Source organism: Aulostomus chinensis, chromosome 18 (genome assembly GCF_037954235.1).
Source record: "Aulostomus chinensis isolate RoL2024-O1b breed Wild chromosome 18, RoL_Achi_v1.0, whole genome shotgun sequence".
In the NCBI taxonomy this organism is placed as follows: domain Eukaryota; kingdom Metazoa; phylum Chordata; class Actinopteri; order Syngnathiformes; family Aulostomidae; genus Aulostomus; species Aulostomus chinensis.
Genome location: NC_141337.1, coordinates 2,747,872 through 2,773,972, shown reverse-complemented (window position 1 = coordinate 2,773,972; position 26,101 = coordinate 2,747,872). Strand labels below are relative to the sequence as shown.

Sequence of the window (26,101 nt, the reverse complement as noted above, 5' to 3'; positions counted from 1 at the left end):
ACCAATGCCATAGAAGCTGAGCGTTGGGATCCACACCCACCTAAACCCCGCCCCTATCTCTTACAGGATGCTGATTGGCTGAGTCATGTTTGTTGAGACACAGGCAGATAACTCAAAGTTTGTGAGAAGTGTGAGGAGAGCGTGTGTGAATAAGCCTGCAGGCCACCGTAGGTTCTCCTACATGCTTGGGGAAGGAGAGGTGAGGCGAGGGGTTGCACTCTGCAACGTGACCTCTAGGTGTCACTAGATCTCACACATTTCTCCTTGTAAAACACTCAAATTTGAGCACCTTGTGTCAAAGTTATCATGGAGTTATGCAGTTAGGAGCCCATACGTGCGACCGACGCGGCGTTACAGTTGCACAGCTTGAGGAGAGAAGAATGGATTGGGTTCTGTTTCACAGCCTGAGTGGCATCATGAAGTCAGCAGCGGTGCGTCTCAGACTGGTGAGCCCGCCTCAGCTCAGGTCGCTAAATTTATTCTCATTCAAATAATGTTCATGCAAATGATTTCCTTCTCATTTAACAGCAGAAGGAACCCACACAAGAGAAGATTCCCGTCTAGAACCGGCTCCATCTTGGTGTCTTACAAGTGTGTGTGTGTGTACTGTGAACTGATGAGTGTATGAATGTGTCCCTGATCTCTGCTCCTTCTTTCTGCAGTTAAGAAAAATGAGACTCGGGAGATTTTCCATAACTTAATTTCCTTTTGATTTCCCTCCCCCTTTTTTTTTCTTTCTTCCCCTCGATGTATTTCACGGATGGTGAGACACTGTAAAGCCACCAACGTACACATAAACAGACAGAAAAAGATTAATGCATTCAAATAGAATAAATCATCAGGGTAGCTAAACTCAATATTAACTCTGCGTTGCCTGGAGGCTGGAGCGTACGACAGATCCATCTTGATGTCTGAGGAACTAACTGGGAGGCTTCGGTCGGTACTTATCCTGGGAACTTAATTATCAAAACAAATGATGATTGTGGTGATAGTGACAATAATTCTTCATTACTGTAATTCTTTACCTGGGGTTGTGTACAGAATGGCCTTCTTCTCTACTCATCATCAATGGCTCCATTGGGGAATAAATAAAAGTTATTCACTTCGTCAGTTTGTGTAAGTAGTTGAGAGGTCAAGACACAAAATCCAGAGCCGCGGATCCTTAAACATTCCCAATCAGTGACTCCTCAGCTGTCCGGAGGAAGATGGAACTGAGTGGTGGTGCAGGCAGGAACTTGAAGTTGTTATTTATTAACAGAAATAAACACAAGACCGCTTAGAGAAGGAGTAAAACTTGAAGCAGGCTCGAGGAGCAGGCGGGACAGGTGAAGACACACAGGTGACACACACACACACACACACACACACACACACACACACAAAGACAGGAAGTAGGGCGGGAAGAGACACAAAGGAAGTCAATTTCAAAATAAAACAAAAAACATGACAAAACGAGGTTAGATTTAATATAAGATTAAGGGTTACTTTTACTTTTTTCTTTTTTTTACTAAAAAATGACAAAGGAAAATGAAAAATATAAAAGTCCAAAAGAATTAATGATCATGTAAAACTAGAAGGAAATGGAAGAAATCTCTGTATGTCATTCTGTGACTCGACTAAGTCACAACTCTCCGTCTGAACCTCAAACTTGCGCGTGCAGCACTGGCGCCTCAGGGAGGCTGACTGTCAGGTCTGGGGTTTAAGGGTCTGGGATGACGGTTGCAAGACCTCTGTGAGCAGCTTCAGCGCAGATAAAACATTTGCGACATGTTCAATGTGAGATGTTCTGTCTTTAGTCAATGAGGGCGGTGTAGAAATGGCTCCGCGAGACGCTTGTGCGCGGGCGCAACATAAAAAGATGAGGACAGCAGCCATCGACGGGGAACCATGGAGGGTTTCTGGTGCAGGAGGGTCAAGATGGCTGCGACAAAGTGCTGCGTCTGTTTACTAGAATGTTGATGTGTTCTATGGGGGCGACAAGCAGATGAGGCGTGACAGGGTTGGTTCCGTCTTCAAAGTCTCATGAAAACCCCAAGAACTGCTCCAGTATTTCCCAGGGGTTGTCAAATAGTGTTTGTGCTCATCCCTCGTCAAAGGACACGGTCACGGGCACACATGCAGACGATGCAACCTCAATCTGGTGTTTCTAGTTTCTTAAAAAAAAAAGAATTGAGATGATTTATGTCTTGAATGCAGAACACTGCAGTTAGAAAGTATTCTCAACAGTTCCTCGATGACTTCAGACGCATTGTCAGCATTTCTGCATGTTTTCCTTATTTCTTTTCAGCCAACTTAAGTGCTGCAACCCAGATTCCTCATCACATCATGGAGCAAATGTCTGGTCGTGTCAAGATGTAGGAGCGTGGTGAAGTTGATGATCACCAGGATGCCAGTGCGCTGTGTTCCTGCACTGTTTCATGTGTGTGTGTTTCCAGTCTCCACACAGCTGCATAAACCAGCACTTCCACTCAGGAGGAAGATGCAAGGAGAAGGAGGAGAACCTTAACAATGAGTGAAAATACGATTAATGTTGAGAGGACTGTCAGGGCAGCACTGTGTCTAAGTGACCAGGTGCTGCGATTTAGTTTCTGCCTGGTTAAACACTGGAATAATTGGTCAAGTTAGCCAGTAATTAGAGCAGCTCCGCCACGCTGCGTCTGAGAACCCAGCGACTCCTCCGCCATGCTAATTGGGCTATTTATACCGAAATACACTGGCCGGGTTCACTGGCATCCCTTCCAATTTCAGTTCTTGTTTATGTTTTCAGTGTGTACTCGGGACACAGCTCCAGACTCGTCGCACTCCTCTTCCTCCCACGCGTCTCCTAAAGTCATTTTTCATTCCTACTTGAGCTCGCTGAACTTCTGTCCTTTGCTCGGCCTTTCTTTGTCCGCCTGTCTGTCCCTCTCCTCTGTTTTCCCACCTTCACACACTCAGGCTCTCTGTATTGCTAATCAGTGTTTTATGAATGCCAGTGTGAGTGTGAGTGTGTGAGTGTGAGTGTGTGTGTGTGTGTGTGTGTGTGTGAGTGAGTGAGTGAGTGAGTAAGTGAGTGTGTTGTGTGTTTGTGAGTGTGAGCATTCCTCTGAGTGTGAGGAGATGGATGCACGTCAGTCAGTCAACCCTGCATCCCCCTGGAGTGTGATTAATGGAGCCAGCTGTGGAAAACAGACTCACACACACACACACACACACACACACACACACACACACACACACACAAACACTCTCTCTCTCTCTTTCTCCCTCTTTCTCCCTCTCTCTCTCACACACACATTTGTAGAGGAATACTTCCAATGCTTCCTTTTAGAAAAGTCACATTTCCGTCTCACTATGTCCCTGTCATTTCTCTGCTGGAAATGAGTTGCCGTTTACGAGAGGCCATCTCTAACTGTAGATCCCAGTGGCTTGCACACATCCCCACCCACCTTTGTGTGTGATGGCCTCTCTCTTTATTCTGTCTCACTATCCCTGCATCTGTATTCTCTCTGCCTTTTACCGTCCCTATATCTTTCTCCCCATTCTCTTCCTGTTTATCGCTCTCTTTTTCAGTTTTATTCTCCTTCCTTTTGTCTCTTTCTCTGTCTTTCTATCCCCTTCAGGGTAACACTCAAACCTCCATCAGGAGCAAACAAGGCTCCTTGACATTCAATTTTCTGCTTGCCACGCACGTCTCTATTGTATGTTCTATTGTAGGGCTCTTTTTGTGTGAGCTGAATAGGTGGATGGATGTGGCATTGGACAAATAGGCGGGCGGATGGATGGATGGGATAGATGAGAGAACTCCAGGTTTTTGTGGGGTTTTGGGTGTCGACCCTCCTGACTTGGGCTTTTAACAACAAGGTCACTTTGCAGGGATATTGAGGGATTTTCAGTCCCTTTATGGACAAAAAACACTGCATGTGTTTTGTGATTCTGATGGTACAAAAGAGAAATACCACATGGTGGTTGTGTGCCTTCGTGAAGTTCACCTGTCCCAGAGATGTTGACGTCAGACTTTTGACGATCCATTTTGTGTCAGTCCCTCTTCAAGTCCCAGAGGACAATTCAGGTAGTTTAAGAAAATTACACCAACCACGAGATACCGTGATCATGTGACCTCTGACCACAAGATCATGTCAGTGCCTGCTTGAGTCCGAGTGGACACATGGACCAAATTTGAAGAATTTCTTTGGAGTGCCTTAAAAAAGATTCTTCAATCGATGTGAGGTGACCGTGAAGAGTCCAAATGAATGTTTGTGCCAAATTCAAAGAATTAATTTTTTTGTAAAGATGTCAAGACATTCGGCTAGAGATAATCTGACAGAGGGAACGACAGACAGTTCATAGAGAAAGCACTGCTGGCTGGCATGGAGGCATAAAAATGTTAGCTTCAGGTTTCCCAACGTTGAACTTAATCTAAGAGTTTGGGTTACCGGCTAAAGATGCCCTATACTGTTGTCAGTGTAACTCTGAGGTTCCGCTGTTTGGTTTTCAGGGTGTTACAGCAAAGAAAAACAATGACAGTGATGATATCAGTTCGGGTCTGTGACCAGGACTGTTTGGAGTTCCACAGGGGTCGACTCTTGATCCTCTATTGATCCGCTCTCGTGTCCATCCACAACAGCGTGACTTCAAAGGGAAACTGTAGAAATTGCAAACTATATTCTTTAGAATAGAAACCTTGGTTGTACATGATAATCCTGCTAACCACTGAGAACCAATGAATGGGATCGCTAGCTAGCCAGGGTACAGTCAGCACACTGGTATTTTTTGATTTGAGAGCAGGCAAGTCAGTGAATCCAGGCTGTCTGAAATTGCTTTGTAAAGTGTGTGTGTGTGTGTGTGTGTGTGTGTGTGTGTGTGTGTGTGTGTGTGTGTGTGTGCGTGTGGCTGTGGCTGTGGCTGTGGCTGTGTGTTTGTACTCAATGAGCCTGCATCTGTGTGTTTACAGTGAGTCCTGTTGAGAGATAAATGAGCCTAGTTGACTTTGTGTGGAACAGGTGGTGAAGCCAGTTGGAAATACATACAGACAATTCTCATGCACACACATGCGTGTACACACACACACACACACACACACACACACACACACACACAAGCACACAGCCAATTTGATTGGATAAAGTCTGAGAAGTAGTTTGTTTTCTCTCCATATTGAGTGGTTGTTGTATTGATTACAGCACCAGAGAACTGACATTAATCACTCACAGCACCTTTGATTCAGGGTCTTTTTATCAACATTGCATGCTGTTCGTCTCTGTGAGAACTATTGTTTGTGCTGAAGGTCGGTCATCTGAAAATGATTGTAATAGAATCCAGTAGTTAAGTCAGATCAGTCTGTCGGGTTTTATTTTGTTAATAATTACAGGTTTTGAGTTACCCTGCTGACAGAAAAACAAGCAGACAAGTCCACACCTTTGTTCCCTTCAGAATAAAACTTAAATATGCAGAGAGGGTGATGTTGTGAATGGACTGACGAATCCCTCCCGTGTCCTCTGGATCTGTGTTTGTGTTCAGGTGAGTGTGGTTCAAGATTCTGTGAACGTCTCAGTCCGGAACATTTTCAACACAGCGAAGATTCCTGACTGCCAGCTGGCCGAGGAGCTTGGATATCTGTGAGAGAACTCTGCTTCGTCTGCCTCGCCAGCCAGAAAGTCCTGGCACACCCAGCCATCCTGGCAGGTACAAATCTCCCATCATGCATCACAGCTGGGAAAACTGCTTATGTAGCATTCGTCCAATAGTGGCAACATTAAAGTACAGCCTGTGTAAAATGTTTTCACGGCTCCAAATTGTCGCCTAAGCAGTAGTCCAGGCAAGAATCGTAGTCGGCCATGTTGTGAGTGGTTGGGTGGTCGCAGGACAAAACAAAATCAAGTTTCAGAATCGTTGCCTGCTTTTGCCGGCGCCGTTACCAGGCACCTCAGTCCGTGCTTGTAGGTTAACATTTTAAAGGCAGATTTACTGTCGCTGTTTTTTTCTGTTATTGAGCAGAGCTCCCACGTGGTGACCTACAGTCTAACTTTTAAACCGCAATTTTAAACCACGTTTGATGCCCACAAATACGTGTTTTCTAGATGAGGGATACTCAGGAGCTGAAGTCAGTGTTGAAAAAAAGCTGTTATTCGATGTGTTTCCTTCCATTCCCCAGGCTACCTACACCGACTGTGGTGAAAATTGCTGAGGTATTTTTTATATTGATATATCTCTATATATAGATATATATAGATAATATTTGCTTCATACTGCTAACAGCCAGACAAACAGGCCAACAAAGGCAGGTGAAGGCATCACCTCCTCAGTTATAACGGCATGATTATCATACATGTGCAACGTTGACCTTCCAAATCTTGAGCTGAGGGCAGGCTGACCATATTTATCATGTCGAGTTTATTCAACATTTTCAGATTGATGCTGTAAGGCCTTCATCAATGTATAATACATATAAAATATATAAACATGTACATGATGTTGCCTTGACTAAACGCTAGAAACGCAGATGGATCGTCTTTGAAATTGAAAAAGCTCATCAATTTTTGTTTTCACAACTCAAGTCGATGTCTTGTTGATCCGACCGACAGTTTAAACCACAGATATTTTCATCACCGCGACAGAAAAGAGAGAAAATCTTCACCTCTCCGAAGCAGCCTTCTAATTGTTAGCAATCTGTGTCTGTGCTCCAAAGTCTCCACACCAGTGGCAGAAACCAGAGGCGTTATGGTTCGGTCCAGTAACGCCTGACACCTCTTTGATATCCCACCCGTTCTCTTTAGCACCATATCTCAGAAACGCCTTCGTGGAATTTTTTTGAAACGTTTCCACTGGGATATCTCTGGAATGCCGGAGTAAAAGAAAAAAAATTTTTTTCAAATATTCGACAGACATCCACTGGGATTCATGAATGACCTGAAAATGATCTTGGTGGTCAAAGGTCAAGGTCGCTGTGAGCTGATGCAGTGATTGCAGTTCAGTCCCAGTGCTTCTTCAGATGTTCCTCCACGTATGAAGAGCAGAGTTAAGAGATAAATGCTTCATTGTATTTCTAATGTGAACGAATCATTTCGTTTGCCACAGGGATGATTAAATTTGAATAAACTGAATATGAATACAAAGTGTTAGCTGTAGCCGCCCTCAGCATCTGTCTGCGTTGGCTTTCTTATGGATTAGACAGCAACACACACACACACACACACACACACACACACACACACACACACACACACACACACACACACACACACACACACACACAGCTGATGCACTGAGAGCGACCTGTTGCAGGTATCACCACGGTGACGGTGACCGTCAGCATCAGATACTGAAAAGTTTGAGGAAACTGGTGAACTGGTTTGTCTCAGTGGAGGCAAGACGAGGCTGTTCATTATTGGATTTGCTGAAACGTGTGTGTGTGTGTGTGGGGGGGGGGGGGTCTGTGTGTGTGTGTGTGTGTGTGTGTGTGTGTGTGTGTAAGAGAGACTGAGAAGCCATTTTAATTATGTGCTGCTGTGGTTTGGGGTCTCTCTCTCTCTCTCTCTCTCTCTCTCTCTCTCTCTCTCTCTCTCTGCGCTCTTCTCGGTCCACATCAAGTCCGTCCTCGTTATTCCCCCTCTCGGCCGTTCCTGTGACTACTCTCTAGGTTGTTAATCGCCGTGGAGACGGACATAGAGAGATCAAACAAAAGGAGGGAGAGCAACTCAAATTGACTCCACATTGGCCAAGTGATCTTTACACTGCTCAGTCTCTCTCTTTCCATCTCTTACCTACCCTTTATTTTCTTTTTTGCCCTCCCTCTTGTTTTCCTCCCCTCCCTCTGCCTCCTTTCTTCTTCTCTCCCTCCATTTTTCACTCTACATCTCCGTTGTTTGTCTTCCTGTCAGTTTCTGGTTCTTCATCTCTCTTTCTCCTCTTACATGTTGCTGCTTTCCTTTTTCTCCCTCTCTCTTGTCTATTGTTGTCTTCCTCCTTTTACTCCTCTCTCTCTCTCTCTCTCCTTCTCTCTCGCCCGCCCCTTCTCTTTATTGCTGCAGTATGAGCTCACCAGTATTGAGCTGCACCAGACAGACAGACTTACTGTCCCTACCTGGATCTTTGCTCTACGTTTGTTTAGGGTCTGAATGTTTGAGCCTCTCCGGGTGTCTAAACTGCCGTCAGGAGCAGGCGTGACAGGATGATGCACTCAATAAATGCTCAACTTTTAGGATTTTCCAGACTTAAGTCTTCCCACCCCAGTAGAGGTGGTGATATCCATTCAAAACCCTATTTTCTAAAAACGATACCTTAAGAGGACTTTGTTGCCACAAGTCATATCAGCACCGCGAATGAACTCATGAATCCTTTTTTTTTCTTCTAAATTTAAAGCTATAGTGCGACATTTTTGTCTCCACCTTCTGGCAATGAGGGATATTACAAACAACTGTCAACACAATATGTGGCAAGCCTGGGTTCCATCTCAATGTGAGGCGAATCTTTTTACAAGTTCAAAAAAATTATTATTTTTTTTTTTTAAAAGGAGAAGTTTTCAGTTTACAAATTAGTTTTCATCGGATGGCCGGAGCAGCGAAACTGCGTGAGTTTGACCAGAATAGGGAAACGTACCTGAACGCGGCTGTGATTAAAATGTAGACGTAGAGGTTACAACCCAGAAACAGAACAAGTTGTCACCATGGCAACGTACATGCTGTGAGGGGTATTCCAGCCTGGCCCTCGGTCCAAACGGATCTGTTGATGTTGCTGCTGTTACCAGCCATGTTGTTGCGCTGACGGTGTCTGTCTGGGGGTTTTGGGCGTATCCATGCTCCGACACCGTTAAAATGCGCAAAAAGACACAAAAAAAAACAAAAAAACAGGTTGATGGAAATCAAATTACTGGCTGTCAAAGATGAGAGTCACATGACTCTGAATTGGCTCAGTTCATATCAGACTTTGATCTGTTTGGGGCTGGTAACTTTTGGGAAGTCTAGAAGAGCTGCTCGATTAATTGTTCATCCACCTTCAAGTTAGCGGCGCACTTACAGGACGTAGCCAACTAATTTTTACTTTTCCAAGTTGTTCTTTTTTTATCGAACACGGCAGCAGCCACATGACATAGGACTCACCCCAATTACCGCAGACGAGACGCCAAACACGTGCTTGCAATTCAGGTTACAGGACGTTTGGGTTGCAGGCCTCAACGCTGACACGTGCTACCAAAAATCTGGGAGAGCTTAGTTTTGAGAGCTGTGCACTCACAAGCATGAAAGTAAAATCTAGTCCTGTGAATCTTCAAACACAAAATGATACAAACGAGGTTCACAAAACACGTGAGTTGTGGCTCTGGAGCATTGTTCCTCCACAAGAAGAGTGTGATGGGAGGGTATGTGCAAGAACCCAGGCCCCCCCTGTCAGATCTCTGTCAAAGTAAAGCAAAACTGAGGCTGCTGATCAGAGCAGGCTTGGCGTTTGAGGTTCTTCTGGTTACCTCGTTAATAATCACACCAAACAAACTCGTTAGAACCAGTGTGCTTTCAACTATGAAGTTGTGAAGATGTCTGGAGCAGATTTTGCCTGCGGCTGTCTGACCTTGGACGTAAAGCTGAGTTTTCCTGTGTGAGAAGCGCCGGTGAGTACAGAAGGACGCCGGATCTGTGGCGTAGTCACATGTTCAGGTGCTGCTGTGACAACAGGTGCGTCAGGCTCGGCTCACCTGGTGTCTCACGCTCAAATTCCACTGTCGTCGTCAGTGTTTGTGGCTTCTACTGCGTTGATGGATGACACCGTGTTTCCAAATGAGTCATTAAATGAGTCGCTCACTCTGCAGTTAATAACTCATTATTAAGTAGTTGAATTAATTAGCATATCTCTGACTTTGACGCGGCGTTAATAATATGTTCAAACATTTGTTAAATATTAATCCGTGGTTAATTAGGCATTCATCAGTGAACTGTAATTTTTAGGTGTTGCCCAATGAGCTCGTAATCAAGCGTGGCGACCTGATGAGGGCGACGCCGGCTGGTGTGTGACTGGTTGTGAAGGTCTAACCTTTGCACACGCACTTTCTCCCGCCGGCGGGTGACGGAGCTCAAACTGAGATCCATCTGTGATGTGGAGCAGGAACTCGCCGCCGTCACGGCCGCCCGTGATAAGAGAGGAAATACTCTGTGTCCTTGAGAGATAAAACCTGGTAATTATTTTACCACGGTTATTTCAAGTAACAGATTTGTGTAATGTGATGCTCAGAGCGCTCATCGTACCTGAGTGGCTGGGTCCGACAGGAAGTACACAACTGTGATGGTGGAGATCAGACGTGACTGGGCAGACAGGAAGTCACTGGTCACGTGTTTTGGTTTATTTTAGGGCCGAACAATTAATTGAGGACACGTTGGAACTTTGACATTACAGGATGTGAAGTGTTTTTCGGTGTTAAATGTTTGTAAAAAAATACCATAGTAAAGGAAGTATTGTGGTACTGCAGCTTGCAAATGCTGCTTTACAAACTTAAAAAAAAAAAGCATCTTTGTAACAGATTGCTGCAAAATGTGTTTCAGCGAAAATGTGATTAATGACACGCGGATGAGGAGCAATACCAGTCATCATAATCACCCTTCGTTATTTTACCTCTTAATTGGTGAAATTAAGACAAGTAAAGCAAAAAGCAACACACAGTTTTTGTATGAAAAAGGGAGTGAAACAAGTAAAGGGGGAAAAAAAAGGAACGGATCAAAATTTAGCGACAAATGAAAAGGTCGTGTGGTTAACTGATAATCAATCATCATTGCATGTCTTAGCAGATGGATCCCTCCTATGCGAGGTCTCCAGCGAGGCCAAAGGGATATCTCGCAGCTGTTCAACCCAGGTTTAGTTAAACTTGGCACGTTTGAAGTGTGGGTTCTTGGTGAGCTCCCTGAGAACGACGCGCCGATGATCAATCAGGCTGAAAATCCTTGAGGGGTTTTGATTTAGAAAATGCCCTCATTGGAGACGAACGTCAGCTAGCTTAGCTGCTACCCCAACACAAGCGCCTGCTGGGTGTTAGCGTCTGGATGCTACGATAACGTTAGCCAGGCTAGTAGTGTGGTGTAGCGGTTGTATGCTATGACTCAGCAGTGCGGGAGTTACATTCCTGAGGATGTAGCTGCGGGACCCTTTTCACCCCAGTTGTGAATTCATCAAAATTAAAAAAAAAAAAAAATGGCTTCAAAGAAGTGTTTGTAAGGAAAATTGAGTGAAAGTTTGACCTTCTTAAACGTGGAGATGAACTCTTCTGTTTTGTACTTTGACTTTGGCTCATTTCTGACAGCTATTTTGCATTTTGTCTCCAATTTTCATTTTGCTTTCAATAAACGGGAGTGCGAACCGTCCTTGCCTTGAGAGGATTTAGAAGTTGAACAGTGTCCTTTAGCGGCAGGACGGGAGACGCTGTCACAGGTGTGTGTGGCGTATAAAGGCTGAGTGGAAGTAACTTCTAACTCTTACCGAGTGTTCTTGTTGACAGCCTCAGCCCGCCGTGTGAGCGTTGAGTCTGTGTTGAGTGGCAGCGGCTGACAGTGTTATCACAAGAGAAATAGAGACTCTAATTAAAGCATCATGTATGAAATCGGCCGCAGTCAAGTCAGTCGATCAGCATTAAATATTGGCTAAACACACCTGAAGAGTCGTCATGAGGCTGTCAGCAGGAAGGAGCTGATGCTTCAGCTGCTGTCAATCACGCACGCACGCACACGCACACACGCGCTCTCCTCCAGCCCTGTGGCAGAGCCTGTTAACAGTTATCAGAGACCTCGTCATGTATCAACACTAACAACCCTCCCCCTCCCTCCCTCTCTCTCTCTCTCTCTCTCTCTCTCTCGCTCTCTCTCTTTCTCCCCCCCGTGTGCAGTTTTCACTTCTATGTCTGAGATGGAGGAAAGTAAGAAGGTGAGTGCAGCAAGTTGAACGCCTAAATTTTAATCTTTCCCCGTGTTGCATCAGGAAGTGTTCCGTTTTTTTTCGGGTTTTTTTTTTAGCATCCAAGTGTGCCTGCGCGTCTTCCTCCAGGTCTTGTTGACTGCAACTGCGACTATGTGGATTGTAATGTGTTTATATCGTATTCTGAATGTATAAGATATACAAATGAGACCAAAGCGGCGATCATCTCCACGCCACAGTGGTGGGCGGGGCTGGCTGTGTGTGTTTTGGGGAAATCACGGTTCCTAAGTAAAGCAGGGAATACCCAGGTAACGTAGTTCTCTGGTAAAAGTACGTCTCCAGGAAAGATTCTCCTGGAGAAGTACTTGATACGGAGTTGACGTCAGCAGGTGTCAAGGTGAAAGTACACATTCTGCCTGTGACGCGTGTACTCCAGTGATTGGGAGTGTTGACCTCATGGTCATGTGCGTTCCAGATGCGCTGCTCTGATTGTGTCATCTTCAAGTCGGAGGCTTCACATTTAAAAGTTCCTCCTCCTCGCCAGGTAACTGGTAACTGATGGGCTCCAATTAAAGCAGCGGCGTGAAAAGAGGTTTGCTTTTTTTTTGCTGTGAAATGTAGAGGAAGAAAGAAAAGTCCCCAAAATAATTACTCAAAAGTACGGTACAGATACCCTAACATCGTATTTAAGTACAGCACGACAGTAAAAAAAAAAAAATAATAATTTGAGTTTTTAGTTTTCAGTTTCAGCACTAAAGCCTCTATGTCATCGTATCATAACAATATTTAATTCACTTTCTGCAAAAATAAACAATCCTGGAGTCACAAACGCTCTGACCTGATCTCCGGGGATCCAACCTTGGCGCTCTTGGACAGCCGGTGTACCTCCTGAGCCACGCTGCCACCCGCCTTCACCAGACTGCCTCGCCCCCTCCCCCAGCAACCGTGTTAATTCACTCAATCATGTGCTAACCTGTGTGTCAAGCACTATGAAATTAAAATGTTTTTGCTGCGAGTTAAACGAAGCCCTCGAAAAGCTGCAGCGACAACATTCATGTGCTGTCGCCCTGAGTGCCGTTGATACTGATGCATTAAACAGAATTTATTCTTGTACTTAAGTCGACATTAGCGTCTTTCATCTTTGAGTGCAGTATGCTCATCATTCCCTTTCTTTATGCGTCCTCTGCGATGTTTGTTTCCGTGTGTGGGCATGTGTGTGATGCAGAGAGCCCTCGTGCCACACTTAGTTGCCTTCATCTGATAGGAGGTGGTGAGATTGAACCTTGGTGATTTAGCCGTCATGTCAGCGGAATATTGATGCCTGCGCGGCTCGAATGGGGAAATTATAAAGCACAGAGCCGGGAAATGCATCTTAATTGCTGTTTAAGTGGGCGTCTTCATCAGAAAGAGGGAGAGACGGTGGGCCACGTCCCCATACGATTCAGAGAAAACAGATAGATGGGTTAACACTCCTCTGCAGCAGCACTCTACAGAGGGGAGACAAACGAGCTCATAAAGCAACACTCTAATAGAGGACTGCTGTGTGAATAGACACTGTAAGTACAGCAGTCTTATCTGCTCACCAGACAGCCTGAGTTTGCACAACTGATAGAAGTCCTCCTCGTGTTTCTCACGTGCCTCCAAATGTGTGCGTGCATTCCCCTTTTTATTTCATTAGCACTCCCAACGCTACCGGCGTTAAATCCTGGCAAAAACCTAGTCTTCATCATCCCCATGCCAGCGGGTAACCAAGTTATGTGAAACAAATTGAGGGCTGCACAATTAACTACGTTCTGTATGTACATCATGTGATATTTCTGGACTAGAAAGTACTCCCGTCGGTACATTCGGTACATGCACCGAGGCAAACCGCCGCTCGTCCTGCTGCAGCGCACATCGGAAGGTTGGTCACCCCAGCAGAATGAGAGGGAGGTGAAACCAGATCATATTTGGACTTTACGTGAAGGAGCGCACGAGTGTTGCGCTGTGGTGCAGATGTCACGTCCTGCATCCACCGGGTGGCGCTGGAGCACACGCACTTACTGTATGCGATGTCATGTAAAGACAACAACGTATTTTTTGACGTAAACCGATGGATGTTTGTTACTCAGCTAAGCAAACTCGTCATTCATAACTGTTTGAATGTGGTTTAAAAAACTTTTTGAATACAAAAAAAAGACAAAAAACTTTTACTTTGCAGAAAATGGAGCTCGTTCAGTTGATCGTTCAGTTAAAAGTGTATAAATTTGATTCTCACTTATGCCTCACATAAAAGTCAGTAGTAAAAAAAACAACAAATGAAATTCAGTCAATAAAAAAGAACTTATTTACTGGTCATTTAAGTGAATCACAGCTTATCTAATAAGAAAAACCCTTAGCAATAAGCTAACTATGAGTTTGAATTGCATCAGCAAGATTAGCCTTAGCTGTGTTAGCAATGATGACATCCACATGAGCAGCATTAGCAATGTAGCATGAGCATGTTGAGAATACTAGTTGGCAATAAAGGGTAGCAACCGAAGGATCAGTGATCCCACCACGACGCGGTTCCTTTATGGAAGTAAAATATAAATACCTCAATAAGATAATACCCTGGTAAAAGTACAAGTATTTACTATTGAGTCTACTCAACTATCAAAAGGTTGAAGTACACACTGGGTATGATGTTCTCAAGTTCTGAAAGTGTTGCCCTGCAAAGGTCACGTCAGAGTGGTGTGTGCTGCCGTCCTGCTGCTCTGATTGTGTCCTCAAAAGTGAAAGTACTTCATCTCCATCAGGTTTTGTCTTGTTTTTGGACAAAATATCTTTCCCTTCAGAGTAACTGGTAGCTCTTTGGGTTCAGATTAATGTTGTGGATTAAAAAGTCTGAGTCCTCTAAAATAAAGATACTCATAAATACAGATATTTCAACAGTGTACTTCGGTTCAGTCCTTGAGTAGAAATACTCAGTTACTCCCCACCACCAGCTGACCCTCGAGGTAAAGTGTTATTCCCAGCAAACATTCCAAACACTTTTTTTTTTAAGAGTGTAATAAATGCATTTATTGAAAAAATAAGAATGGTGAGAGACTTGTTATCTTAATTCCAAGTGGGAATTGTAGCCAGCATCCTGCAGCCTCGCCACGGACTCGTAATGATTAATGGCGTGAGTGGAGTATGTGTCGCCGCTTCAGCGTCGTGTGTGTTATCGCCACTCCTGAGGACGACGGTGTGCTGTAAGCTCCACCCGGCTGGCTCTCCCTCCATTATGCTGCTCGTGTTTATGTTGCTGTCGAGTGGTCACAGTTGACACAAATGCACTAAGCTGTTGGAACACCCAGGCTGACCCTGTGAAAACACCGCTGGTCACCGCGGTGGCGATAAAGCACACTTATAATTGGTTTACTGCTTTGTTCTGCCTCTCGGTGTGGAGGGAAAGGTTCGGGTTACCGTCACTGTGCCGGAGACTGATAAAGCCTCCTTTGCTGGCTGCAGGCGCTGTCTAGGAATGAATGCTCGGGATTAATTCTCAGGAATCATCTGAAAAGAATTAAATAAACGTAATCGAATGTAGTTTTGCTGAAACGTGTCCTGACTGTTCAAAAGCCTCTTGTTTTGTACGGCTGACTGGGTGTGTGCTAAACAAGGTGAGAGAGTTTTCCTCCTCAGGTATGTGTGTGTGTGTGTGTGTGTGTGTGTGTGTGTGTGTGTGATGGGGGTGGGTGTGTGAATTTAGGGATTGTCAAAGCAGCTGTCTTCTTCCTCTCTTGTCTTTTATTTTCCGTCAAAGCCGGCATATATTCTCCTCTCTTGTCCTCTGCTCTCGTTCAGAACCGTGAAGAGATAAATGACGTGCAGCCAGATGTCTTCAAAGAGATGATGTGCTTCATCTACACAGGCAAGACCCCCAACCTGGACAAGATGGCTGATGACCTGCTGGCGGCAGCTGACAAGGTACAGAGAGTGTGTGTGTGTGTGTGTGTGTGTGTGCGCGCGCGCACCTGTTACTGTATGCATTTGCACATGTTATGCATAATAATGTTGCTCAGTTGCTTCTCAACTCCGCAAACTTCCGAGCCGTGTTCAAACACGCTAATAACAGGAGCCCAGCTATCAGCGGGAGATGGAGGAACGTTCACACGGTTCCCGCTCCTCATTGTTTGCACCCCATGCTGACTGTCTACACACATGTCAAGGTTCCTTTCTATTCCCATAAAACTCCAATTTATTCCTCTGCCTTCCTCTGTATCCCAGCGCTCCAGAAGCTTATAGCAGCACTGTATTAATCCTCTATATTATTGGAAGCTGCCCATCATGATGCGTATTGTTCTTCTAAAGAATTAAAGCGCGTTTTCTCTTTTGTCCCACCGTTGAATCAGGCAGCTGTTGCCTCATTAACTCTGTTTGCCGGCATCCGCCAGAATTTTTCAACATTTTCACGCATCGTTCTAAAATGCCTCCCAATATTCTGATGATTAAAGATACTCAACATATAAAAGTACCCAACATATCAGAAGAAAGAGCAGAACTCTTCTTTTTCTTTTCATCTTTTTTTTAGAAGGCCATTTCCTGGAGGCGCCACGACTCATCAGAACCTGAATGTAATAGATCCTTTTCTGGCCTCCTCAGTGTTTCAGGGTTCTGGTGTACCCACAGATATCCGGTCCAAGACTTCCTGGTCCCATCCGCCGCACATCGTCTGGATAGCAGCGTGAGACGTTTGTCAACTTTCAACTCCATCCAAATATTCGCGGAATGTGGCAGAAGTAGCAGGTTTACACCCAGTCAGCGGTTTAAAACCACCACAACAGCTTTGCTAAGTCCTCTGACTGCAACAGGAGAAATCCTGGTGGGGAAAGTGACGCAGCAGCGATGGCCCCTCCCTCGCCATAACAGCTGAGGTGCCCTTGAGCAAGACCCTTAACCCCGAGTGCTCCGGAAAACAAACGCCGATGAAAACGTGACGGAGGAGTTAATTGGGAGGACACCGAGTGGCGCACGTCCCTCCACCAAGACCAGAGACAATCCGACAAGAGTCTTGATTGTCGTCTTTGAAATCCTGCCGAACGACACAAACCAGCCGACTGTGCAGAAAACCTCGATTAGCGTTCTTATTTGTACCAAGAGGTTAGAATTCTGTGTCAGACGATTCATTGTTCTGCACCCATAAGAGCAACAGCCGAGCATTTCATTTCTTGCTGAGTGTCATCTCACATCAACTCCTTCACGCCGTCATCATCAGTCCTACCCTGGTGGTGCATACGAGAGGAGATAATTGTTCCCTGCTATTTAGTAATCGAATGCAGGGAAACCATATTTATTTGCTTCTGTTCCATCATCACTGTCACCGCTCCACGTTCCTTTTATTCCGTCTAACCTTGTTGAGGACGTCTGGGGATTTCTGAGTGCCAGACAGCTGCTGGGAAGGCAGGAACCTGCACCCTGACAGATTTCTTAAAAGGCTTGAAAATGGATGTACCGAGCGGCGGTGGTTGTTTCTTTTCTACTCGCTAGTTGCCCCCTGGTGCTGGTGCCGTTCTGCTGCAGCAGCATAAAAACGCTGTCCCGTTCTTCTGTAAGCCAGTCGTAATCATCACGGGCGGTGATGAGCCCTGGATGTGGCCACAGTGACCTGAAGAGTTACGGGGGGGGGGAGACAGCAACATCTGAAACAGCAACAAACTCCGAGCTAGCTAGCAGGTAGCATCCTGCAGGTTGACAATGGTAAGTTTGGACAAAGATTAAGATTGTGAATTAAAGTCTTTTCTGTTTTGGTGAGAAACCTGAAGGTTCGCTCCAAGGTTGCACCCCAAGCGTTTTTTGGTTTTTTTTTCCTGGTATGCCAGCTCTGTAAAAGGGGATGGCTAAACTTTGACGGCGTTGTCTTTGATGGGTCGTCCACCACAACGCCGATGTTTCCCGGTACACAACTGGCTTGGTTCTGCAAGTCGAGGTCGTTTCAAACTTCTTCCACCTCTTCATACAACAAGACCTCGGAGTACGTCTTCAGTGTCTTCGAGTGAAGCAGTTTGGCTGACCAGTTTTTGTTTCTGTTTGCACACACACACACACACACACACACACACACACACACACACACACACTTTTAAAAGGGAAGTCTTTCATTTTCAGTGGGAGCGTTCTTTGTCTCCCGGGGAAATTTAATTAAATCCCCAGACCAGAGCACTTTGCTGTGGTATCATATCGGTCCATTTAGCAGTCAACCTCAGCTGTGGATGTTAATCATGTTGCAGGCAGCCAGGTTAGCGAGGACGGCTGCTCTCTGTCCACCAAGAGGTGACCGGGCCAGTATTTGAACTCCCAGTTGAAACCTTCTCCTCAGTCACTGCCTGAATTTCCCATCACCCTCCCTTTTTCTCTGGATTCTCAGCCAGACACATTTCCCATCCCTTTGTTCCTTCCGCTGTTCTCTCCCTACGGCTTTACTCCATCTCCTGGACTTGTTCCTGCTCAAGACCCTCCCTCCCGCCTCCCCAGCCTCCTTCCCTGCTGCCCGCTCTCATTCTCTGCCTAAGAGCTCATGTGTGCCTAAAGGTGTTCAGCAATGCAGATTTCAGCCCCTAATCCCAGTCATTAATTGTGGTTATGGGCGTTATGACAGTTTAATTTGCAACAGCGTTGTTGTGGTGGGAAAATTGGCCACAGGGGACTCCTGGCCAGCAAAGCGTTATCAACCCTCCTCCTGCGGACACAATCGACAGCAACAAGATCAACAAAACAAAAATCAATTTGGAGGACGAATATAGAAAGCAGGCGACACGGAGGAACCAATAACCCCCCCCCCCCCCCACAGTAGCACCTCAACCTCTCCCCAGACCAGTCTTCACAAGCAGCTTACAGCCATTTAGAGGAGACAATAGCAGTTCTCTTTATCCTCCTCCGTTCTCATTTATTCATCCTCTCCAGGGATGCAGCAGAAAGTAAAGACACCCAAACTATCCACTTTGTTTGTACAAAAACACACTTTTTTTCAGCCTAACATTAATCTTTAGGCACCAGTACATTCATAGGGAGAGTCAAAGTAATTAGTGCCAAAGCGACGTGAGTAATGGGAAGCCAGGGTCATTTAAGGCAGGAGCATTTGTGCTTCTCTGAAAGTACTTTTGTGTTGATAATAGTGGAGGTTTGCTGTGTGATTACTTCTGACTGGAGGTCATAATTTGGCTTCTTTTTAATTTACCTTCGCATCTCCTCCCTCCGTCTGTCCCCGCGTGTCTCTCCGTGGACTTTCATTACGCTCCCTCGTCTCTTGTATTTTGTCACCGCCGCGGTCCTCCATCCCTCCGTCCCTCCGTCCCTCCCTCCGGCTTCCTCTCCCGCTGTGGCTGCTCTCCTTCTGCCCTTTTCTGGCCTGTTGCATTACCTTCCACCCACCGGCCATAACGGTAAGCAGGAGTCCACTTCCTCCTCGGAGACCGGGGTCAGAGGTCAGCTGGTGGTCTGGAGCTGGCTTACATCCACTCACAAACACACCAGCCTGCCAGGACGGGCATGCTGTTGTTTATTTACACACAATAAAACATGAAAAATGTCATTAAAGGCCACACAGCGGTGTGCGTGATAGTGCAGCCCTGCAGCCCGAGGCTGCCGGAAGGGTTGAAGACCGCCGCAGGGTCTGCACGGCGTTCGCCGAGGGAGACGATGACAACGAGGAAAACTCATCAGCAATTACAGGGAATTAGAAGATTTATCCAACTGTTTTTGTTGGTTTGGTGTCCGCTTGTTTATACCTGCTGGGGCTCCTGAGACGCACGCCCACGCAGAATCGAGACTCTGTTCAAGATATGGAAAAACATCTCTGGCTCTGGGAGTGACGGTTCCTCTGACTCCTCGCGCTAACCAGCCTGCTGCTGCTGTCTGAGGAGTAGAAATAACAGGAGCACTCCTGCTAAAAGTCCTGCAGATGTACTTTTATTTTGTAGACGTGATGGTGTGTATTTAGTATCGCTTTATAAACGTTGGATTGAGTTGGCTCACAAAGTTGTGGTGGAGGGCAGAAAAAAAATCAAAGCCGTTCCTATATTTTCTTTTGTTATTCTGGCACAAAGCGGGGAATCGAGAGAAACAAAACCACAAACGAAAGAGCGTCAACTATCAGCAAAACCGTTCCGCACATCGGCCGCGATATCGGCCAAGAATTTCGCAATGATGAGGACGTGATTCATGGAAGTTATGGAGGTTATGGGAAGAAGATCTCGTTTGGGTGAAGCTGATGCGCCCGCCTCCTCGTGTCTGTCTGTGTGTTGACGTGTCCAATCACGTTGCTTGTTCTGAGCGTAGTTGCAGAAATGCTGGTAAATTTGAACACAGAATTCCTGGAAATGCGCTGGTGTGGATGTGGGTGGAGCCTGAGAGCGGTGATTAACGGCACGTGTGGTGTGATAATGTTTCAGCAGACTTTTTCCTCACTTGCACTCTTATTTATCATTTCTGAGTGTGTTTTGTATTTCTGTCATTCCTCTCAGTAATAACCTTTGGGCTTAGAAATTTAAAAATATAAAGTAAATAACAGCTCAGCCAGCTGGTGTGACGAATCCCCAAAGTCCCAGAACACACAGATGGAGACACTCACGTCCAAACTGGTTTGTTCTTTTATTGCATGTCTTCATTTGCTTGTGCTTGTATTTTCTCTCTCCTCTCAGTCACGCCACCCAAGTGATGGAGACGTCAGGCTGGAGGTCCGCGGTGGTCTCTCACCCTCTCACCTCCAAGCAGAGGCCATTCCCTCGCTGACCTCGACTCGGTCCCCTTTCCTGGGACCCCCATGAAAACAGTCTTAGTGGCACAGAGTGTGTGAACTTGCTCCGCCCTCTCAGTCCTCCACTCGCTCCCACCCGACTGCACCGGCCTTTGGTTTGACCAGTTGGGTTGAACAGAGATTCAGAGGACTGAGGCCAGTGAAGGATCAGGACGTGTCCCTGAACGTGGTGCTGAGGGGAAGTCTGGACCTGGATACTGACTGGTTGCGAGCTCAGAGCGTGGAGGATTCCATACTTCCTATGTCTACAGTATTTGAAGACCAGAATCTGACTCTACTAGACTGACGCATGGAGAACTGATCTGGCCTCCAAGTGCAAAGTCAATGCTGTAACGCCTTGTTTCCACGGGCTGTTTGTCTTTGTCTGTAATGTGTAATCCGCCGTTTGCCCTGCGAAGGTGACAGCAGCGTCCACCTGGGGTGAGAAGCTCATCACCGTAGGTGTGTTTTTAATCACCTGTGCATCAGCATGTGGAAGCCAACTTTCATTCTATGGTGTACTGTTAAACAGATTTTTTTTTCTTGTTTCCCTGTAATGAGTGATAGCATAGTTAGCTTGAAGCTAATGGCGACTCACAGCTACTAACAGCAAAACGCTCCCATAAACATCCGATATAATCCACGTCTTTTTGGAACAGATGATGCACTTGAACGTTTGTGAATGGACGTTTTGGACTGCTTTGCTGTTGTTAGCCGTCAGTCTCCATTAGCTTCAAGCTAACGGTGCTTGGCTGGCTCTTTCGGCACCCTGGAGTCACCCAGAAGTAATACAAGAAGGAACAATCCTCCTCATGAGCTCAAGACACCGATGAGTGAGTGCTTGAGGAATACGCTCTGTGGGCAAGGACGGTTGTATTGGAGGGAATCACCTGCATGTCGTTTGTTCTCATTCTGATTTCAGTCACGTCCGTTAACCGATACGTCAACGCTCAGCTCCCTCCAGCTCGCCGCCACATCAATGAGCGTGAGTTTCACTCTTAATCCCGGCGTGATCCAAGTTCAGTCCCTGAACGTGTGTAGCTCATCTGATCTCAGACCAGTTGTAATCACCTCTGCGACAGTAGGTTAACAGGGATTTCTCTGTGTGGCCCTACGCCGAAGCCTTAAGGAAGCTCAGCTTTCATCCCTGCAAATCACTCGTCATCAAGCGCTCGCCTCCGGTCGCTGAGCCCAGGGATCTGCTGCTGTTGTCCTGGAGCTCATCAATCCAACTGATACACACTGAACTGCACGATGGAGCCGGAGTTCAGTCTCACACTTCATTTCTGATGATGACATCATTCACATGATTTCTAGGACATCTGTTTTGTAATGTTTCATGTATATATACATACATATATATATATATATATATATACATATATATATATATATATGTATATGTATGTATATATGTATATGTGTATATATGTATGTGTATGTATATATGTATGTATGTATATATGTCTTTATATATGTCTATATATAGACATATATACATACATATATGTATGTATATATATTATATACACATACACATTGTTGAAAAAACACTTACAATGAAAACGGTGTGTTTTTGTGAGGCTCTGTGTCAAACAAAGATCTTGTCTTAAGACTGTGGAAGGTGAAGTGCTGGCAGGACGTCTCTGCTGCTCCACCATATTTAATTTAAAATGTTATTCTGGCACAAAATTAGCCAAAATGGAAAATGGCAATAGCCAAAAATCTCTTAGCTTTGCCAATCAGCAGCCACCTGCTTTCCATTTAGGTGGGAATAAAAACCTCTCAATGTGTGTTCAGACTTCTCCTGCTCGGCACCTGAAGCGCTGACACTGACTCGATCACTGTGGACAGAAGTTCAGTGTTTCCCTACAAATGGGACGGAAATCAAACTTTGACACCAAACGCTTGGAGAACAGCCTCATTTTACTGGTGTGTGTTTGACGAGTGCTTTCAGCAGAATCGTCCGACTACGACTGAAGACTGGAGGAGGGAGAGCAGGATTTCAGAGCGTGTTCCTCCTCGTGTCTGATAACCCTCAAATAAGGTTCCCGTCCAATCACGTTAAGGTCACGGTGTGTGTGTGTGTGTGTGTGTGTGTGTGTGTGTGTGCGTGCGTGCGTGTGTGTCAGGCGTGTGGTTAACTAGGTCCTGGGATAAGCGCCTGAGTCAGGCCTGCCGCGGTGACCTCGTATATGAGGCCGTGGTTTCCCTCCAGCGGCTCCGTGTAGCAGCTTGACACCTTCGGCGTGTGTTCGTGAGTCTGTCCGGCCTCGGATGAGGATGGATGGATGGATGGAGCGGTGCGGGGGTGGGGGGGGTCAGGTGTTATGCATGCTGTATGAGTCTGTCACTCCCTCCTCTTCCTCCTCTGTGCTCTCACCTCCCCATCATTCACTCCTCCTGTTATGGGAGGAAGGAGGGTGAGGCGTGGCAGGTCAACACTGTGAAAGCCGTGACAAGCTCAGCGCCGGTGTCAGGCCGCCATCAGTGAGGAGGAGGGGGAGGTGAGCTGAGATTGATGTCTGCTGGTCTTCACTGCCCTGCAGGACGAGACTGAGGGAGGACAGGGCTGACGGCCGAGGGAAGTCCAGGTCACATCCTCTCTGGGTCTGGAAGTCAGAGTCTTGGAACTTCAGCGTGGTTATTTTTGACCACATGAAACCACGGTAACCATCCATAAACAAACACATAAACAATAACTATAATGCCCGATATTTTATTACTGGACTGTTGTATTGTCCATGTCTCCTCTTTTGTCGTGTTACATTTATGTTTAACCCATTAATGACCAGCACATACATGCAGTATAAGGAACTTTTTTTGTGTTCGAAGTGGTCACATGATGGAAATCAGTCCTGCTTGCTGATTCCATCCTCAGATAAGAGGATAAGATCAGATGGTCTTCTGTTTGTCCCAGGGACATTTCCAGTGTTGCAGCGGCAGGAGCGGAGCATCAGGCAAGAGCACTCCGTGTTAATCAGAGTAAACATTTAAAAAAAGGAACACAATAGAAAAGAGGAGACGTGAAAATTGCAAGTCAACAGGTGGGAAAGATGGAGACTCATTTAAAGAACACATTTGATTCTTGAAGTCGTTAAAACTATGTGACGAACGCTGAACGGAACTGCTTGTCGTTGTTGACCCATAAGGCACGGTAACTTCTATTTTCTTGTCGTGAATTTCAAATCAGCAGCGACCTAAAGAAACAGGAGACCACGAGAAATGAGAGAAATAATAAAAAAAGGAGGGAAGGAAGGAAGGAGAATAAAAAACAATCACAAAAAGCACGAAACAATCTAGAAACCCATTCAGAATCGGAAGAGTCAGGAAGACCCGCTCGGCACCTGCAGCAGTATTAATACCTGATGTGAGGAGATATTTGCGGGTGCATCCCTCATGATATCCTGCGATCCACTCAGATGGTATCATGTGTGACAGGCGAGGGGAGCTCAGGCCTCGGGCCAGAGAAATGGAAGGATGAGGTGACAGCAGTAATGGATGGATGGAAGGATGAAGAGTGATCGGGTGTCATACAGGTGGGATAGGGCCAGACAGATAGCGAACGAAGGAGCGATGGATGGCCGGAGCACCTCAGACACCCAGACGTCCACTCATTTGTCTTCTTTCTTTTCCATTTGTCTTGTCGCTCTTCTTCACGGCATCTGAGTGGGTTAAACCTCAGGAAACTGGGACGCCGCCGTGGCGACGAAGGCTCGGCCATGATACCGTACCAGGGGTCGACATTTGAGTTGATGGCGCCACGAACCCCCTAATCATGGTTTTATTAGCGTTACTATTGCGAGATTCCTCTTAAACTTGAGGTCTTTCTTGTAGTGCTGATGTCAGCGTTTCTTTATTTTGTTACTACGATACACAAAATGGGTATTTTGCTTTCTGGGTACTCGTGAGTGAGTATCTTGAGCTCACGAGGAGATTTTCTTTCTTTGCCACGTACATCTAGCTTGAAGCTAATGGAGGCTAACAACAGCCAAGCTGTCCAAAAAATGTCTGTTTACACACTCTGGAGTCCATCGTCCGGTCGGATCCGTGTTCTTTCTTCAATATGGTATTTCAGACAAGAGTGCGTGCCTGGCTCTCTCTGCATTGTGGTGTTACAGAAGGAGAGAAAAACATCTTTGTGAGCCCCGGACACCCGACCAACGAGGAAAATAGCACACAAACACCATCGTGACTCACTTGTGGTGGTTTTAGCTTCAAAAAGTGCGCAAAATTTTGGCCCTCAGTCCAAATTAAAATGGATATATTGAGGCTTACTCACTGAATGGCGCATTGAATGTAAAATTTCTACGAAAGAAAACTCAAATCGATTCAGGAGCTTGTTGCTGTGACGTGTCTCTGCCACCGGGGGGCGGTCATAGACGACTGTGCGTATCGTTGCTGGGGAATATCAGCGGACGCCATTTTAGGAGAATCATCCATTCTTAGCAGGTTGTCATAAGGATTAGTGGATCTGCACTAACAAACAAACAATAATCCACAATGAACTGTTTGCTAATAACATCGGATGTAGATATTAGAGGGGAAAACGAAGCAGACAAGGGATTTGAGTCCCCCATAATAAATAAATAAATAGATATATATGAGCTGCTAATTGCTTTGTGTGCACCAGTCCGTCCTGTGAATGTGCCGGTGCAATATTGCATAGCTGTGGGTGTTTGCCCGGCTCATAACCGCAGACCAATGTAGCGGAGACAAGCTCATATATTAAGATAACCTCGAAACGAAATGGAATTGTATTTCCCCGGCGGTTCAAACGACTTCTGTGGTTGTAAACTGATAGTGGATGAGATTTGGCTTTAATGAAGCAAGACTTATTGTGCACAGTGCACCAGAGGAAGGTGTGTGTGTCATTATTTGAGTGTGCATGTATTTTGTTTTCTTAACAAGCAGTGCTGTTATCTATAGGTGTTTGCTCTCAACGTTAGCGACGTTAGCACATCGCTGCTTTGCCTCTCTGAGGCTGGATTGTACTCGGCTCTGTGATTTATTTTGCCTAAAATAATCAAGCGAACTCGTCCCCGGTGTCGTTTTTTTCTCAAGGTTGCGTGTGTGTGTGTGTGTGTGTGTGTGTGTGCAGCCAGAGAGAGCGTTGTCCTCATCTGTTTGTTATAATGTGCCCAACTGGCCTGACTGTAATGAGACCTGTGGAGCTGAGGAGTGATGGAGTCAAACGCATCAGGACAACAGTCATCAACAGAGAGAGAGAGAAAGGTAAGCGAGGAATAAAGACGGACCCAGACGGTGGACTTCACTTTTTAGGAAGTCGTTGGAAGTTAAAGACACATGACCTGAGTTAAGAGATGATGTCTGCGTTCGGTTGAATATAAAGTGTTTCGGGGAACATTCTTTTAAGCTAATCTGGTCGCTAGCATGAGGCTCAAGTGACATCTGACTGAATTCGTGCATCGTTAATGATGTTTTATTGGGGGGTGGGCGTGTGTTCAAAAGCTGACTTGCTGTTGTCACTGCCCTCCC

General features: G+C 45.8%; 1 protein-coding gene across 1 annotated transcript in view; it reads left to right on the top strand.

Annotated features, from left to right (window-relative positions):
• spop (speckle type BTB/POZ protein) overlaps positions 1-21,934 on the top strand; it is a 94,795-nt gene extending 72,861 nt beyond the window's left edge. Inside the window, exons 4-6 of the mRNA XM_086185781.1 lie at positions 5,500-5,664; positions 15,676-15,798; positions 20,508-21,934. Coding sequence (XP_086041907.1) covers positions 5,500-5,601 — 102 coding nt within the window. The 3' untranslated portion in view covers positions 5,602-5,664; positions 15,676-15,798; positions 20,508-21,934. The remainder of the gene's footprint in view (positions 1-5,499; positions 5,665-15,675; positions 15,799-20,507) is intronic.
• The last annotated feature ends 4,167 nt before the right edge of the window (positions 21,935-26,101 follow it).